Below are 17,126 nucleotides of genomic sequence, written 5' to 3'. Positions count from 1 at the left end.
CCAGTATGAGATAGACTTTGACCAGAACTTCGTTTTCTGCCTGGTTCACAAAAGCTTCCATCTACACATACAGCCATGATGGTGCCCAAGAGTCCTTTAAAATTGTAAGTGATTTATACAGTACACACTTGTGGAACACCAGCTTTTTATCGACTAATCCTGTCCTCATTGTGCACTAAATCTGTAGACTTAAATCTAATAGTGACATGTGAGGCCATGACTTCCTCATTGTGGCAGACCACCTCTGCCCTCTGCTCACCCCCTTTTCTTCTGTTCCTTTCTTGGTTACATCAGTTGTCTCTCAGAATATCATACTTGGCCATTGTCACAAAGCCTGGCAGATCAAGGCACTCTGATTACTAGTCCAATCTTACTATCCACTATATTGTGTTCACCTTTCCTGTGCTATTCTAGAATCCCATCATTTCCTTTATAACAGCATGCTCAGTCTAAGGTCAGCATCTCTTACTGTCAACCCCTGTCCACAGTGGCCAGCTGCCATCGGGCTTTTCATGGGTGCTTGTGCATCCCTCACTAGTGCATTCTGGGATACTTTAGTAAAAGAAATGTCCTCCTAGGGAACACATTTAAGTGGTTGTTCAGTTTCACATAATGAATTCATTCCAGTATTAGTTTCACCTAGAATCACTCAACCTTTTCCTCACTGCTATGCCAAGGCAGTTCCACTATCTCCACTGAGTTTACTGTTGGCCATAACCATGCCCAAGCCTAAACAGATACCCCAATATACTAGGGCCCATTTCAGATGTCCGCCACTCCAAGTTATAGGTTCCCAAGACAATAAGCTGTCCTTTATTCTGCCTTACATTCTTCCCTCAACTTCCACCTCTAACCCACCACCATCTGAAGATCCACCGATAGTATTAGCCAGGTTCTGCCATTCCTTCAGTATCTATGCCATTTCCACACACACAGGGGATGTATTTTCCCACTTGGCCTGTGCTGAGACCTCACTTTGGTTCTTGCTCTAAAGAACAAAGAAAGCAATAGACAAGGTTCTGGAGGAGATCAAGCATCATCTTGTAGGCATCTGCCTCACTAGAAGCCTTGGCAAGGTATCCAGGCATGTAGGAATGAGCTGCCCCTGCCAGCCTCACATCAGGGGAATCCTGTTTTGTAACATTTCCGGGTTCATCCACCCATCTCAGTCTCCTTTTGCTATCTGGCCTTATTCTAGTTTCCTTCTGTGGTAGGAGATAAAGCTCTTCGTAAACTTTGTCCTAAAGCCACTCTGGCTTGAACTGTTAACTAACTTGAACCTGTCATTTTGTTTTCCAGGCTTCTTAAGCAGTTAATAAAGGCTGGGCAATTCCAACCCATACCGCTGCCCCCACATTGCTCAAATCAACAGGTACCACAGGTCTCAATGCTTCACAGGCCAGTGTATCTGGTGAGTCTCAGAAGTCACTGCACTGCTCCCGCATGCCATGGGTTACCACCAGCATGCCTACTAACTGCTCTGGTGTTCTGAGAATGTTACGACAATTACCACAACACATATTTACCTTATACTCCTGTGAGACAAGCCAGACACAGGTCTCCATGGGTTAACATCAAGGTGTTTTCATGACTGTGTTGCTTGTATTAGGATACAAGAATCTGCAGAAGTGACCATAGAGAACACTGGCCCAGGAAATAAAGCATTACTGTGTATACAATCCAGACAGGATATGATAGATGAGCTCATTAATACTAGAAAATAAACAATTATTTACTAATTACTACACTTTTAAGAGTAGATACAAGCCTCACATGTCATCTAATCCAATACAGCTGCCAACCCAAGAATTCTCTTTATAAAACCCCTGGCTTGGGGGTCATTAGTAACATGGGACTTTTAGACTGGGGGCTTTCACTGGTAGGCTGTGCTCTATTGGCTCTAAAACTTGCTTTTTCTTGAATTGCCAACCCTTAGTTTTGTGTGTGTGTGTGTGTGTGTGTGTGTATTTTTAAAGCACAGTAACTCAGGGCCTAAGTTTTTTTTTGGGGGGCGGGGGATTTTCTCCAGTACTGGGAACCGAACTCACGACCTTGCGCTTGCCAGGCAGGTGCTTTGCCGCTGAGCTAAATCCCCAGAAGGGCCTAAGTTTTTATAGTAAAGGTTTACACATGTTTACCACCCAATCTGGAAATTAATTTCTTTCTTTGAGCTGAAAGCATGAATTATAAATATAAATTCTTCCATAGTAGACACCTCCTTGAAAAGAAGACTAAAAATCTGGGACATCTTTTTAATCCTGATATATGCTGAGTGCCCTGTTTATTTTAGGTTTTCAGAAAGATTATCTGTGGAGAACGAGTGAGTGAACTGAAACAAACATCCATATTTAAAATCGATATACACTGATCTCTGGCCTAAATTATTAGTTCAGAAGGAAAAAGAATACTCAAACGTCCAAAGTATTTCTCTAAAACTTTATTTCAAAGTTATTCACCTCACTGATTATAAGGTGTATAGTTAATATTCCGTGCCAGTATTACCAGGCTTGCCCATTGCCGGCAATGGACTTTGAGAAAACCATTTCTTGGCACCCAAATGTTAAATTACTTTTTTTCAAAACATACTGAACTCCCAACACTTGCAGAAGTATTACATGCACCATTTTCCCACCATTCTTCTTACATTAATCTACATAAGTGGATGTTAAAATGAAGTCATTTTAACAAATTATGACTACAAGTCAAAAACTACAGTTAATATTTGACAAGAGTATCTTACAAACACTACATTACATACAACCTTGCAATCTGAAACATTACATTTCATATTTGTGAATGGTTATTTTAGACAACTGAAACTTCACAGAATTTAACAGCAAATAATGTTTTAAAAATTTTAGTTCTGTACATTAGTTCCAACTATCTGTATTTTACAATCTATAAGGCTCATGTCATAGTTCAGCACCAAAAACATCTATAAAACTTTCCAACCAATCCTTTTTATCCCACATGACACAGGTTTTTTTTTTGTTGTTGTTTTTTTTCTTAGGTTGGAAGTCAAGAAAAGCTTTGTAAATCCTACTTCCAGACTTCGAAGTGGGACTCTCTTTTTGGCTATTCAGACTATATAAAAACTTGGGTCATACTTTCTCAGTTTCATTGAACAGATAGACACACATACACAAAAAATCCAAAAACAAACAAAACACATGCACAATGAAAAGAACTCTTACACCATGAATTGAAGTTGTCAGTCTAAAAATTAAATTTGTAACACTGAAGCAAAAGTAACCTAATAATGCCCTGCCCCATCCTCTTTTTAAATTTTTCAAAGGCAGCCAAAAAACGTTTCTTGTGTCTTTTAAAATAAGGTGCAAAGAAAGACTGTAACAACAAGCTTCCTCATATATACCCCAAATAACAAGGTCGTGCGCATGATAATCCACTATGCACTGATCCAGAGCAATCAATTCCTACAGCTATATCCATGGCTCGGAAACGAACCACGTTTTCTATGCAGAAGCTGCTCGATGCTAGCATCTCTCTATTTAGAGGTCATTACAGTAACTTGTCACAGCCGGCCTGGACGTTAAGCAGTATCCTGGAGCCCAGAGCCAGTGTTACTGTCTTTAACTTTTTTCTCCTTTTTTAGGATATATAATCTTAGAAAAAAGCATATGTTTGTCTTACCATTTTCAAACAAAGTTTGTTCATATCACATTTTAAGACCCCATTTCCTAAGCTAGAAAAATTTTTCAAAAACCACATGTACTTTCATGAATCTTGTTTGTTCAAAGTATAAAATTCTTACATCTTTAAAAAAAATTTAAATTGGAGACTAGTACCTCTGCTTTCTTCTGACAGAAGCACATGATTTGCATCATGTTTAAAAACTAGACTTCATGCATATAAATGGCCAGAGAGGTATAAAATTTTACAGAGCCCTTAACATCATTCCAGTACATTTAGCATTGGCTAGACCACAAAAGGAAGCATATTAGCAACTGCGCAGAGATTTTTCCAAGAACACAAATAATTTCATAGGTTCTGTCAGTCACAGAAAATTTAAGCAACATGTAATCTTTTAAAATCGTCCCCTGAAGTCCCATTCTTCCACCCATTCCAATCCCCCCTACCCCACCCCACCCCACCATGAAGTTTTGCACCTCACAGAGTATTTTAATGTTCCCCATTACTGATGACAGCTGCTTCGGGTTCTGTTGCTGTTGCAGGAAGTCTTGGCACTTTCTTAGCAGGGCTTGGGATATGCTAAAATGAAAAGAAAATAGTTGTTAGCTCTTATGACATCCCAGCCTCCCATGCCAGGAGTCACGGCACTGGTAATGGTCACTATAGAGACGCTAATAATGGATAACTGTGGAGAGGCCTGTCTCAATACATATTCTATACAGCTTTCCATGGAGGGCACTAAATATCTGTTCTTCCCCGTGTGATATACAGTCATCTATACACCAATAGAGAGAAGAAAACATTATTTTTCTTGTTATGTCTTACATTTGCAACTTAAACACTGGTAGCTTGACTTGCTACTTAATTAGCATAAAAGAAGCAAGACTATGCACTTATCAAAGCTGTGATAAGCAGAAAAACAAGTAACTTCAAGCTTACAAAGTTCTTGGTTTGAAACCTGGCTTCATCATTTACTGGGATCTTGGGGAGGTAAATTTAACTTCTTGGAGCTTCATCTCCAAGATGAGGGCAGTATCATTAATCAACCTTAAGGAAGTTGTTGTAAAAATTAAATACAATGTATGTAAGTAAAGTGCCTACCACACAATGGAATTTGAATCATAGCTATTATGGTTACCTGACAATGTTCTGAGTGATGAGATATGGCTCTGTATCCCTACTGCATCTCTAAGACACATATCACAAACGAGCCCTCTCTCTAGTCAGTTTTCCTTTAAATTCTAGTATTTTTTTTTTTCCCCTCCCGCCCCGCCCCGCCTAAATTCTAGTATTGTTAATAAAATCTAGCTTTTAGTATGGTACTTTATACAAGAGGAAATAGCAGAGCTGGAATCTAATACCAGAGCCTATGCCCTGAAATACTGTTTTACTGACATTCTTTTAAGTTGCACAGTCTCAGCCATGGATCCTACAGCCTGAGATCCGAGAATGGAAACTTCTAAGCTTGTCAAAGAACAGGACTATCAAAATGAGCTTTATTTACCTCCGCTGCTGTGTTTGAATGCATAAGTCCTACTCCGTCGTCCAAAGTGTCATCGTTTGGAGAGGGACGTCGAGCATAAGTTCTTCTGTGCTTTTCATCCACTCTAACTAGATACCATGTTCCTTCAAAAAGTGAATCTACAGAACACTGGGGAATATAGTTGGCTAAAGGGAAGGCAGAAGATATTAACTATTAGTTATGATGTACAACTCATCTGGTAATAAAACTAAAGATATAGAATTTTCATATTTCTGTGCAATTTTCATTGACAACAGAATAGTACTAAATAAATAGTCTTAAATTTCATGTTTACTATTATGATAGCTTTCCAATAGGTTTTTATTCAAGTGCAATTTAATATATTACCCAAGTGATGAGTGTCCTCTCTGAGCTTCATGCTCTCAGCAAAGACATCAGGTGCCACACTAGTTCTTGAGTCAAGCCTTGATTTAAGATCACATAAACTTGCTGTTATTTTATCAAGAGCAGACCCTGAAATGCAAATGATTTCAACTTTAAAGACTAAAAACAGAATGTGCCAAAGAAGCCTGAGTAAAATCTTGCCAAATAAAAATAACCTCATTTCTTTTAGAACTACTGGCTATTGTTTAGCTAAAAAATAAAATGTGTATATTCAACACAGCTTCTGATGCCCTGACTAGATATTTATCCAGAGATAAGGTAGGAAATAAATGAAAATAAGTAACTTTTCTGGTCAATCCATGGTATACTTTCAAATAATGCCAAGCTTTTATCAGTTTTTGGTCCTCCTGCTCAGGGAAGCCACAAGTTTCCTTAAACCTATAAAAATTAGTGTACCCTTTACCAAGGTAAGGCAGACTAACCATCTATTAAGACAGATTCAGTGCTCATTGAAGAAGCCTGATAAAGCAACCTCCACACAGTAGGTTCTCAAGACACTCTTAGCGAAAGACTCGGTACTGACCTGGGGTGGCATCCTGTGTGACTCTAAGAGAATACAGGGTGGCAGCCAAACCAGAACCGTAAGAAAACACTCCAATCTTCTTTCCTGCCAGTTGCTGAGGTGAGTACCTGAGTAGGGTGAAAAAATGGTTAAGAAGTTTAACTGAGCCATACCTACAATGTGTGAGAAGCCATGTAAGAAGGAATAAAAAATCACACTGTAGGCCAATGTGGGAACTATTTTGAAGTTCTTAAGGATCCAGCTTAATGTTTTAGTATTACAGTAGGAAATCTAACCTAAAGTTTTAGTTTTATAGTGAGCAGACTAAAAGCAAAGTTTTATTTTTTGGGGAATGGTGGGGCTAAAAGTTTTACCACAAGATAAGTTGTTACTCTGTCAACCAGGGATTTGTGTTCAACTGTACATCAAAAACAGTAAAAGTATGAAAACAGAGGCCAGGAATGTATGAAATGAAACACTTCTAAAAGAACCATAGCCTTAACCTATGTCCCTCAAGTTAATGGACAATAGTACAATAGTATAATAGAAGATAAAATACCATTTTGTGAGCTATCAACATGCCTGACAGTGGATTTGATCTTAGAAACCTAAGACCATCAGGAAATGCAAGTTAAAAGGTGAAATTTATACTCACTGTGCTAGAACGGAAGCCAGGGAACCATATACTGATGATGTATACATATTTCCATTTTGATTTGATACAAGCAAAGAAGCCTTTGTTTTCTGATTGAAGAGTTCAGAACTGGCCTTCATAAATGCCTTTTCCACATCTCTATCAAAGTAAGTATCTTCTAATTTAACGTCCCTGAAAGATTTATAAAAGGTATAGGTATAATTTTCCAGTGTTCAAACATATTTTTATTATATTAAATGCCAGTAGTCCAAATTAATATTCAAATCTTTAAGTGTGTATGATTCTGTCTTCCCATTTTTAGAAAGTCAAGTTGCGACATGCTAATTGCTATAAAAGATATAAAGTTGTATATATATATCGTTCTTTTTCTCAAGGCTTTTAAATAATTAAGTAAAAACACTTGATACTAGTGATCTCGTAGGAGCTAAACCTTAAAAACTGAGTAGAATTTTACCAGATGGAGAAGGGACACAGGTGGGGAGAAATACAAAGAGTTTAATACACAGAACATGCTAGGGAACCTAAAAATTGAGAAAAAGATAGAGCACGCTGTTCTTTAGTAGTGGCAGTGTACACAAAAGATATGGGCACAGGGACTTGAGAGGCGCAGGCAGAGAGCTCAGTGACATTTACAGTAAACACAGACACTTCAGCAGTTTCATTTTAGTGACACTGAAAGCAGCTGGAAGGAAAGACATGGACAATCTTAGGTAGAAATGACTAAAGAATTTGTGTGAGTAAGCTACTGCCTTTCTGGGACACAGGTTCTACCATGCTGAGATACAGAGATTAGACTAGAGGACATCTAACATCCTTTCAACTAAAATTTTTACAACTGTACAAATAAAAAAAAAATATTCTTAGGGCCAAGCATGGTGGTGCATGCCTGTGTTTCCAGCATTCACAAGTTCAGCCAGGAGGATCAATGCAAGTTCAAGGCCAGCCCGGGTTACAGAGTGAGTTTTGATTTTTTTTTTTTTTTTGGTTTTTCTCCGGTACCGGGAACCGAACTCACGACCTTGTGCTTGCCAGGCAGGCGCTTTGCCGCTGAGCTAAATCCCCAGCCCCGAGTTTTGATTTTTTTAAAAAACAAAAAAATAACAAAACCAGAAACACAAAATGTTCTTAATATAGAAGCAAAAAACAAAATAGTTCCTCTTACCCAAAGGATTCTAGTCCACTATAGATAGTATTTTTATCTCTGTTCTGGTCATTAAGGAAATCATTCAGCATCATCCGAGCCAGAGATTTCTGAACCAGTTTACAATATGGTGAGTGAAAGATCATGAAGCCAAAATCATTCAAGGTGAAATCTTTATCATTTCCCTCTGGAAGAGAAGTCCAAAGAACCTGTGACATTCTTATAATCCAAGAAATTTTGTAGCCTGACTTTAGAACAAGGCTAGGATGTTTTTATATCCTTAGATAATAACCAAAATGGCCTGTATAATGAAATCTCTCTGTAGTGTAAAATGTGCATTTAAAAAAGACATTGAGAGATGGAATAATACATAGTACTACATCACTGATTTCCAAATTTAAGAGTCTTAACTTATGAGAAGGCTACATAATCAGTTTAACAGGTTAGGACCAGCTTTAAAAAATAAAATAAAGTAAAATAGAAACAGCAAACCAGACACACATACAATTTAAAAGTGTACTTCTTACTGTAGGTCCTGGTGAAAAAGAGTATCACCGTCCTGTTAAATACAGACTCAGACATGCAATTATGTAGCTAGAAATGAGATTTAATCCTTTTTCACAACCTCTAAAATACAGTTATACCAAGAAAAAGCATATTTTCCACAATACTATACATTATAATAGCAATAATTCAAATACCACCCTTTTCAGTGCCTCAAGAACTTTTCCAAGGTTAAAGACTGAGATTAACAATGACACAAATACAAATTCAGAGCTATCACTTCAATAATTTGATACCCTTACAGTGTTCTCTGAATCAGTTTTAAACTAAAACTTTGTTAAAATACCTTTCAAAAGATGAACAAAATTCAAGTCACTTTTTTCTTTTAACCAAGGGTTAATTAATAAGTATTTTTGCAGACATATGTTGCATTTTCGAAAGTTACCACTTTACCTAAATTACATATTCCCAAAAACTACAAGAAAATGCTCTTTGGCAGACGAGGGAGAAATAGTAAAGTGGTACTACCGAAGGCTCCTCACAAAGTAGTTTCTCACTAAAGTCACTCAGCACCTTATACCACTGTCAGCAGATACCAAAGCCTAGGAAAACGTGCAAAAGAGTAAGCCTCACCTTTCTGCCACTGGGCACGGATCTTTTTACGGTAGACGGAATAGCAGCGGTCTAATGCACTGAGGTAGCACTGTATAGAGAGTTTTCCATCTACTATAGGATATTCAGAGAGCATATCAGGCTTGTAAAAGTCATAGGCATGCTGCATATGTGTCCCACGAAGCCCTGTTAGCACCAAAAAGAAAGAGGTCTATGTATGTCTGGTTCTTGATGTTCACATATTAGAAGCACACTGCATTATCTAAGGATCTTCCTCAACAAATCAGTTCTCACCATAGAAAACACAAAGGACTCAGCGTTACAGGAATTAAAAGGAAACACAAAAAAGTAATCATGGACAGTTCTAGGATTTCCTTCATGCAAGTTTCGTAAAAGTACCTGGAAATAACAGTTGCTATCCTGAAGACAGATGAAATTTGCCAGTGACTATGGGCAAGTTACTCCTGTAAGTCATTATTTAACCTCACTTTAACCCATTTTATCTCTCTCTAAAGTGAGGATGACACCACCTACCTCATAAAAGTGCTATGAAGATTAAACAAGTTAGCAAGCATTACTTACATTTAATAAGCATTCAGCATGTGGTAGCCTCTTCCTACTTTCAAATTTTTCAGAAGACCATGTCAATTGAATAAATAGAAAGTACATAAATGTTTTCCCACTCACCTCGGTCAAAAATTAAAGGAGCATTTGGCCCAATTAGCAGAGCCACAGCTCCAGCTCCACCTGTAGGTCTGGCATTTCCTGTGGCATATATAGCAATATCTCCTGCAACTACCAGGGCATACCGTCCTGAAAAACATTTTTTTTGTTATTTCACAAGGTAGTTTAGCACCATATATATCAGACATTCAAACTCAAGTCTTATATTTTCCCCAGAGTAAGCTTTCCCCATCTTTAATAAAGAAGAAAAATGTTCTAACTTAATTTTGAATAAATCATTTGTCCTACAGAGTAAGATAACCACAATTCACAATTTAGATAAACTGAAAGGCACAGCTATCTCTCTGAATATATTTAAGCAACTATACCTAGTAAAAGTGTGCATATGGCATTAATTAAAAGGTCACTGGGTTTATTCATCTAAGAAGTATTTTTATAGTTTTTGGTTTTTTAGAGTAGAGGCATGTAACATACCATCCCAAGAGCTAGATTCAATCCAGTTAACAGCATTGAAGACAGCAGCTGTGCCTCCATAGCATGCGTTAGTTGTATCTATTCCTTCTATATCTGTATTCCCAGATTCCTCAAATAGCTGCATCAAATTACTCTTCACTGACTTTGATTTGTCGATGATTGTCTCTGTTCCAACCTCTAGCCGTCCAATGCAATCATAAGAAAGGCTATTTCTTTCCATCAGATTCTGAACCACAGTCATGCAAAGAGAGTTGATATCCTCTCGATCTGTGCAGAAGCCCATCTTTGCCTGGCCCAAGCCAACGGTATACTTTCCAGCATCAACACCATCATATTTTTCCAACTCTGCTTGATCAACATATTGAGAAGGAAAATAGATCTCCAGGGCAACAATTCCCACATCTTTTGGCCAACAAGCTTCTGCATTCACGGGAAGTGACCCAGGCATGGTGAAAGAGCTTCAGAAGGAAAGAAACATATTATTTTAGGTTATAAATTGCTAACTTTCAAGATCAAGACTGAGAAACAGATGTTACAAGTTCAACAATAACATAAAGGATTACTTCAGTTTCTCAAAGCTTAAAACACTTTTTTTAGGCAGTCAAATATGAACAGGTAAAGGAGTCATAATTATTGTGTGTAGAATACTATCCTATAAACTTACAGCCTTTTAGGAAGTCTTCTACCTCATTCAAAACTGGACTTCTTTATATTTGAAACATGATTGTTACAGGTCAGTAACACTCGAGTAAGATTCTCATATACTGTGAAGAACTATGACATAAAATGTAATGCCAATTTAAAAACATGGCAAACAAATCATAATTCAATTGTCTAACCTATTTCTGACCACCTGAAACAGTTTAAATAGATCAGTCATCATAGATTATTGATTATACATAGCTATTCACTTTATGGAACTTTAAAAATTATTAGATCAAGTACTATTGCTTTCTTAATTGTTAACAATCTCAGCAACACAGAAGTCTACCAACCCAATCTGTATGAGGCCCCTGCTATTTTATCTCCACCAAAGAATCTAAATTAGCACTGTGCAAAGACACATTCCAGTCCATCACAGGGTTAAATGCCAATATTCTATTTCTACAGCTAGTGCATAGGTGGTCAATGAGCACAAAACTGCTACATCACTTACCTTCTCATTAGAGGGGTTGAGTTGGGAAGAAAACCTGCTAATTTGAAAACTGATAGTGCAAATTACCTGTGGGGCAGCTAACTCAGCTTCTTAGAACCATGCCCTCTTTTTAAAAAGGCACTAAAGGGCCGGGGATATAGCACAGCAGCACAAGCGCCTGTCTGGCCAGTGCAAGGTCCTGAGTTTGAGTCCAGATACAAAAAAAAAGGCACTAAAAAGATGGACTGTTGCCGTACTGTGAAGATTTTCAAGTAGATTTGATTAGCAGATTTACCCATCCAAAGTAACAAAAACTGCTAGCCCTCAAGACCACTGCTATACGCCCATATGCAAGTCACTCAACTAATCAAAGCCTTAAATGTCTTTGGTAAAAGGTTGTACTGGTCAAGAAATGAAAAATTACTTTAGAGGGAGATTCAATCCCAACAGAGGCAATTTAATCCAGAGAAACGGTTACAAATTCATTAGCTGAGATAGAGGAACAAAAGGGGAAAGGCGGCTCTTCAGATTCCGTGAGCTCACACTTGTGCTGAAGCTGCTGGAGCTGCCAGGATTAGCACCTCTGCTGGTAAGTAGGAACCAAGAGCCATACTCCCACCGCTGCTGCTGCCACTGACAGGAACAAGGTAGCTGCCTTCTTTCTACCTCCTAATCTCATCTGAGTTCTTTCATTGGTAGTCTACCCAAAACCCAGCTGGAATAGGTGTCAGGGAAATGTAATCAGGCTTTGAAGAGTGGTATAGCCCATCACTTTTAGAGAAAGCCCCATTCACATACCTAAAATTCCATAGCCCCATTTTCTTTTTAAGTAGGACATAATTGGATGATGGTATTTAGGTAGTAGAATTTTAGCTCTTCACTGATGGAAAGATCTTGGTTTATGAATTACCTAGGGTAAACTGATTCACTAACTTTCTTCAGTGTTTGAAGACTAAAACTGAAAAGTCAGTTCCTATGTTATTTGTCCTTCTGCTCCTTCCCTTGGTAAACAGGGTTCAACCAAACTAGCACTCAGAATTGCCATGAGGAAGTAAAGACAACAAACTCAGACAAGCTGCCTTTGCTTCTCTCATTTCACCAACACCTACATATTTTCTCCAGTTAAGCCTTGCCATCTACTTTCGCCCTGTACAGGGTTTTATGCAAGACTCTTAACTATGCTTTATGCAATCTACAGTAAAAAGTCAACAATTGGGATAAGTGCTGAATATCATCCAATTTTTAAATACTTAAATTACCTAAATAACCCTCTGTCTTGGTTACTTTTCTCTCATTGCTGAGACAAAATATCTGAAGCCCAAAATTAAGGAAAGAAAGGTTTATTTAGCTCACAGTTTGTGGAGGTTTCAGTCTGTACTTGGCTGGCTCCAAGGCAGAGTGGCACATGGCAGAAGGCAACCACTCAAGGTGGCAGAAGACAGCAAAAGCCAGAGCAAAAGGGAGGAAGGGCAGCAGGCAGCCTCTTTCTCTCCCTTACATATGCAAACTATCCGCCCCATAATCTCAGCATTGGATTCTGGACCAATCATAAACTCTAAAAGCCTACCCCATGACTGCATGAGGCTTTGGGGGGGACATCCAGACACAAACCATAACACCCTCCATTTGCCAATTAATCTATCCATTACTCTAAAACACTGTGTGCTTTCAACAACTCATCTCTTGGTTCCATTATTCAAACTCTTTACAGAGCTATGTCAGGCAGCTCACATCTTACCCATGAAATCTTTCAAATCCAGTTAACCCGAGTGTTTTCACTCTCTCCCAAATTCATAATACCACTCCCCAGGCAATTGGTAATTATCTCTGGCATTTCACGCCTATGCTTCTGTACTACCATATTTCATTAATTAACAGTCACATTTTGACAGTCAACAGACTGAAAGTCCCAGAAACAATACTCAATTACTTTTTTCACCTCTGGGAAACAAATGGCCTGGGAAAGGTTGTGAATCCTTAAGCAGAAGACAAAAGGAGTCAAAGGAGAGTATTAAAGCCTTTGTGTTTGTTTATGAAACTTCAAAGAAATGTGGTATCCCAAATACTTTTAGTGCCCCAGAAGATGTTACACAAAAAACTACAGATATTGATAACTCTGGATCAAAGTATAAATCAGAAATGGTAGCCTCACCAATTCCTCAATATGTTACCATTTGTATTTTCCTTTTCATTAAATGTGCAAAAGTGAAACATTACAAACCTATGGTCTAAACCTAAAAGAGCTCTTTTGATAAGTACAAATAAAATTCTACATATTAAAAAAGCATTGCATCTTTATCTTTATTTAAGATATAGAACATCTTAAATTAATTAATAGCTTCTACTATTTTTCTTACAAATATCTCTCTCTGTCACAATACGGATATGGACTCCATAGACTGACTGTGTCTTCCCAAAATTCACATGTTGTAGTCCTAACCCTCCAATGTGATGGCTTTTGGAGGTAAGACCTTCAGGAGGTGATAAGGTTTAGATAAGGTCATGAAGATGGGGCCCTCGTTAGAGAATTAGTCCTTCTACATCAGGAGCTTGCTCAAGCCCTCGTGTGCCTGCTCCTGCTCTTTCTCTGTGCCATGTGAGGACAAGAAGAAGGCAGCCATGTGTCACCCAGAAAAGGAGCCCTCACCAGGAACTGTCCACGCACTCTGACTTCCAGCCTCCTAGAACTGCCAGCAAGTAAGTGTGCATTGTTCAAACCACCCAGTCCATGGTACCATTATGGTACCCAAGCAGATTAACAGAGTCTGGTCATCTCAAGTAAAATTTTATAATCTCCTCATGTTTATAGATTTTTGTATACCCTGTTTTCCACATCTGCCATAGCGGGACCAGCTCTGATCAGTTCTTTGCATTACACTTAATGAAATAAGACATCTCTGTTACTTACAAATTTCTAGAAGTATGAAATTTGTTTCATTTCAAAACAAGAAAGGCAGATGAGCTAAAATACTTCACAGACATCAAATTGAAAGTGAATCATTGCTGTGATTTTGATGTGGAAAATGTTTTTTCATGTTTCCTAACTTGGACAATGTTACTCATTCTTTTTAGCCAATGTGTTTCTGTTTTCATTACATACTTGGTAAACAGCTATCCAATTTAAAAGGTGTAGTTTTTGGTTGAAATTGAGGGAGAGTATGATTAAGAGGAAAAGTAATACAGGGAAGTGATTACATCCATGCTGTTTACAGGAACATAAAACTGATAATACTTTTGGTCTACAATGTTGCTTTACAATATCCTATTAAGCATTTGTTCCATGTTGTCCTCTCAAAGACCCTTTGGAGTAGGCCATGTACAAACCGGTGTGCAGGATCCCTAGCTAAACGTTTTGAGATGGTAACATTGTATATCAGCTCTCTGCCCTATCAGAGAATGCAATATTACGGTCAACTCCTTATTCTCAAAAAATAAAGCAAATATGTGCAATAATTTTTCCTAAAGAGAACACAATTTTGAAAACCTGACACTTTAACTGCTCATTAAAAATTTTTGTTTTGGCCAATAAGATCTTTTTATTTTTCGGAGAGTTATATTTGCAATGAAAAATCTAAGCAGTATAATATATTTATAATAAAATACATAAATTTTAGCTTTCAATTCAAACTTTTAAAAGGATAGAAAAGGCACATGTTTCCCATAGAATTCTTTGTAAACCTTAATCTTCCAACAAGAAAGTAAGAACAGCAAAGACAGAAGTCTTTTTTCCTTAAAGTGACGGCTCACCCCCTGTGGTGGACAAAAGGAGGTCCACAATCTATTTTTAGAGTTAGCAAAACAGGATAAGAACACTTGTCAGTACTGGACTTTACACTGTACGGGCTTCCTGCTAAGGGCAGGAAAAGAACCAGTAAACCCCTGAGAATAAATCTGTAAGTGAAACAACCTGGGGGCTCAGGACACTGGTACAAGGGTGATCCCAACCCATTTCCTCAATGCTAAGTAAAGGAGGGACTTCAAGCATCTGCCCCAGGCTACTATGCTAGCCTCCTAGCAGAGCTCTCTGCCTCCACTCTGTTCCTTGTCCTAGGCTACGTTGTCTTTTGAAATTGCACGCCTCATGATCACAATGCCATTTTTCTCTTCTATTGCTTAGACTCAGCCACTTTGCACAAGGAAAGGAGCTTCCTAGCACAGGAACTGTGCCTTGCTCATGTCTGTGTCCCTGGTACCCAGGTAACTGTCCAGCATATGATAGACGCTGAATGTTTAATAAATGAGATCCTACTAGCTTTCCAATCTGGTAACAACCACAGGAAATGGTTATAACGCTGAAATACAAGAAAAAGCAGCATCGTAAGAGAGGTACTCCATGGCAATATGAAAAATAGCTGCAAATAACTGCAGTGATTGCAGTGATAATCACTGTCTACTTTTAGCCTCCCGAGTGCTGGGCTCACACGTGTGGGCCATCATGTCTGGTACTGTGATTGTTTCTGATTAATTTATATGGTTACACCTTATTATCTATACTTTTTCTCTTATGATTGAACACTAACTCTTAAAACTGGTTTCTAGATTTTAAACATTAGTCCAATAAATACAAAATCAGTCTCCTGAGTATTACAGCATTGATTTTTAAAAGTATAAATAATCCTAAAAAGGGGTTTTAAGAATTTGTGGCACAAAAAAATGGTTATTTGCTCTAAGGTAAAAGTTAAATGCCCATTTTCCATTAAAGAAGAACACTGTGTAAGCAGCATGGATGACATGATGCCATACCTGTGGGAAGGACAGGGAAATGCAGTCTCCAGGTTCGTCACTGTTTCCTCCTTCTGGCACTAGGAATTTCAAATAAGAACTTCTTTTAAAGTCATAAATCACTACACCAAACTCAAGCAATATGACTTAAATTCAAAGTTAAAATAAGTCTTTCCTTATCCAATTACATTATATAGAAAAGAACGTGACACGTGCTTTGGGGAAAGAATGGCTGTTCAGGCTTATACAACTCTTTCCCCTTATTAGCCCTTACAGTGGTAGGTTCAATCCTGCTAATAAACTTTGTCATATCATCAATTGAGGCTTTAAATCAACTGTGGTACTAAGAGTTGCAGTCTTCTTTACTAAATTTGTGTTATCAAAAATTAGAAGAATCGGGGCTGGGGATTTAGCTCAGCGGCAAAGCACCTGCCTGGCAAGCGCAAGGTCGTGAGTTCGATTCCTGGAACCAGAAGAAAAACAAAAACAAAACAAAAATTAGAAGAATGGAATAAAGTAAGTTGCACTAGGCTAGTAAATTTCTGCAGTTAAGAAATCTGTATGTTCAAGAGTTTATTCTGTACTTGAGAACTTGTGACTTCAGCACAAGCTCCCAATTTGTGCCTCTTTGAACCTCAAACATCCTCACCTATAAAATGAAGCTAATATACAATCCCCTGCTCATTGTGAGGGACTGTTGAGAAGATGAAATATGTGAAAAGCTTAGTTTGTGAAAAACAACCAATGCTCTATTATTACCCTAGTTTTCAGTAGTATTTTTCAAAGAAAATACAGGTTTCTAACAAGGCCCAATCATTTTCATTTATTCAAACTCATACTATTTTAATACTGCCACTTTCACATTCACTTTCATGTCTTTTGAGAAAATGATTTTCTCCCTTGTGCTACTTGGTAAAACTTTAAATTATCTTAGATAATTTAAGAGCTCTTCACAGCTTTAGCTCCTTCACTCCATAAAGTTTACTACCTACCACTACACACAGAAGAAATATATCTAGAGTTTTTATAGCTAAAGACAGATCACTACATTCCCCAAAAAGTCTCTTTGATTACAGTATTATATATATATATATATATATCACTTTTAGTAAATGACTA

At 37.8% G+C, this 17,126-nt stretch overlaps 1 protein-coding gene across 2 annotated transcripts in view; it reads right to left on the bottom strand.

Moving 5' to 3' along the window:
* Nucleotides 1–2,422: 2,422 nt before the first annotated feature.
* Nucleotides 2,423–17,126, bottom strand: part of Hmgcs1 (3-hydroxy-3-methylglutaryl-CoA synthase 1 (soluble)) — an 18,534-nt gene continuing 3,830 nt past the window's right edge. Inside the window, exons 2-11 of one of the 2 annotated variants that reach the window (XM_005392745.2) lie at nt 16,029–16,087; nt 10,151–10,608; nt 9,680–9,805; nt 9,014–9,178; nt 7,898–8,063; nt 6,736–6,906; nt 6,102–6,208; nt 5,522–5,647; nt 5,156–5,319; nt 2,423–4,230 (exon numbers count right to left, since the gene is read on the bottom strand). In XM_005392745.2, coding sequence (XP_005392802.1) covers nt 4,141–4,230; nt 5,156–5,319; nt 5,522–5,647; nt 6,102–6,208; nt 6,736–6,906; nt 7,898–8,063; nt 9,014–9,178; nt 9,680–9,805; nt 10,151–10,598 — 1,563 coding nt within the window. In that variant the 5' untranslated portion in view covers nt 10,599–10,608; nt 16,029–16,087 and the 3' untranslated portion in view covers nt 2,423–4,140. The remainder of the gene's footprint in view (nt 4,231–5,155; nt 5,320–5,521; nt 5,648–6,101; nt 6,209–6,735; nt 6,907–7,897; nt 8,064–9,013; nt 9,179–9,679; nt 9,806–10,150; nt 10,609–16,028; nt 16,088–17,126) is intronic. The other variant, XM_005392746.2, reaches the window with a different exon arrangement.

The sequence above is a fragment of the Chinchilla lanigera genome, unplaced genomic scaffold (genome assembly GCF_000276665.1).
Source record: "Chinchilla lanigera isolate Chin_1 unplaced genomic scaffold, ChiLan1.0 scaffold00045, whole genome shotgun sequence".
Classification (NCBI taxonomy): domain Eukaryota; kingdom Metazoa; phylum Chordata; class Mammalia; order Rodentia; family Chinchillidae; genus Chinchilla; species Chinchilla lanigera.
Note: the sequence above shows the minus strand (reverse complement) of the source record. Positions and strands in the feature narration are given on the sequence as shown.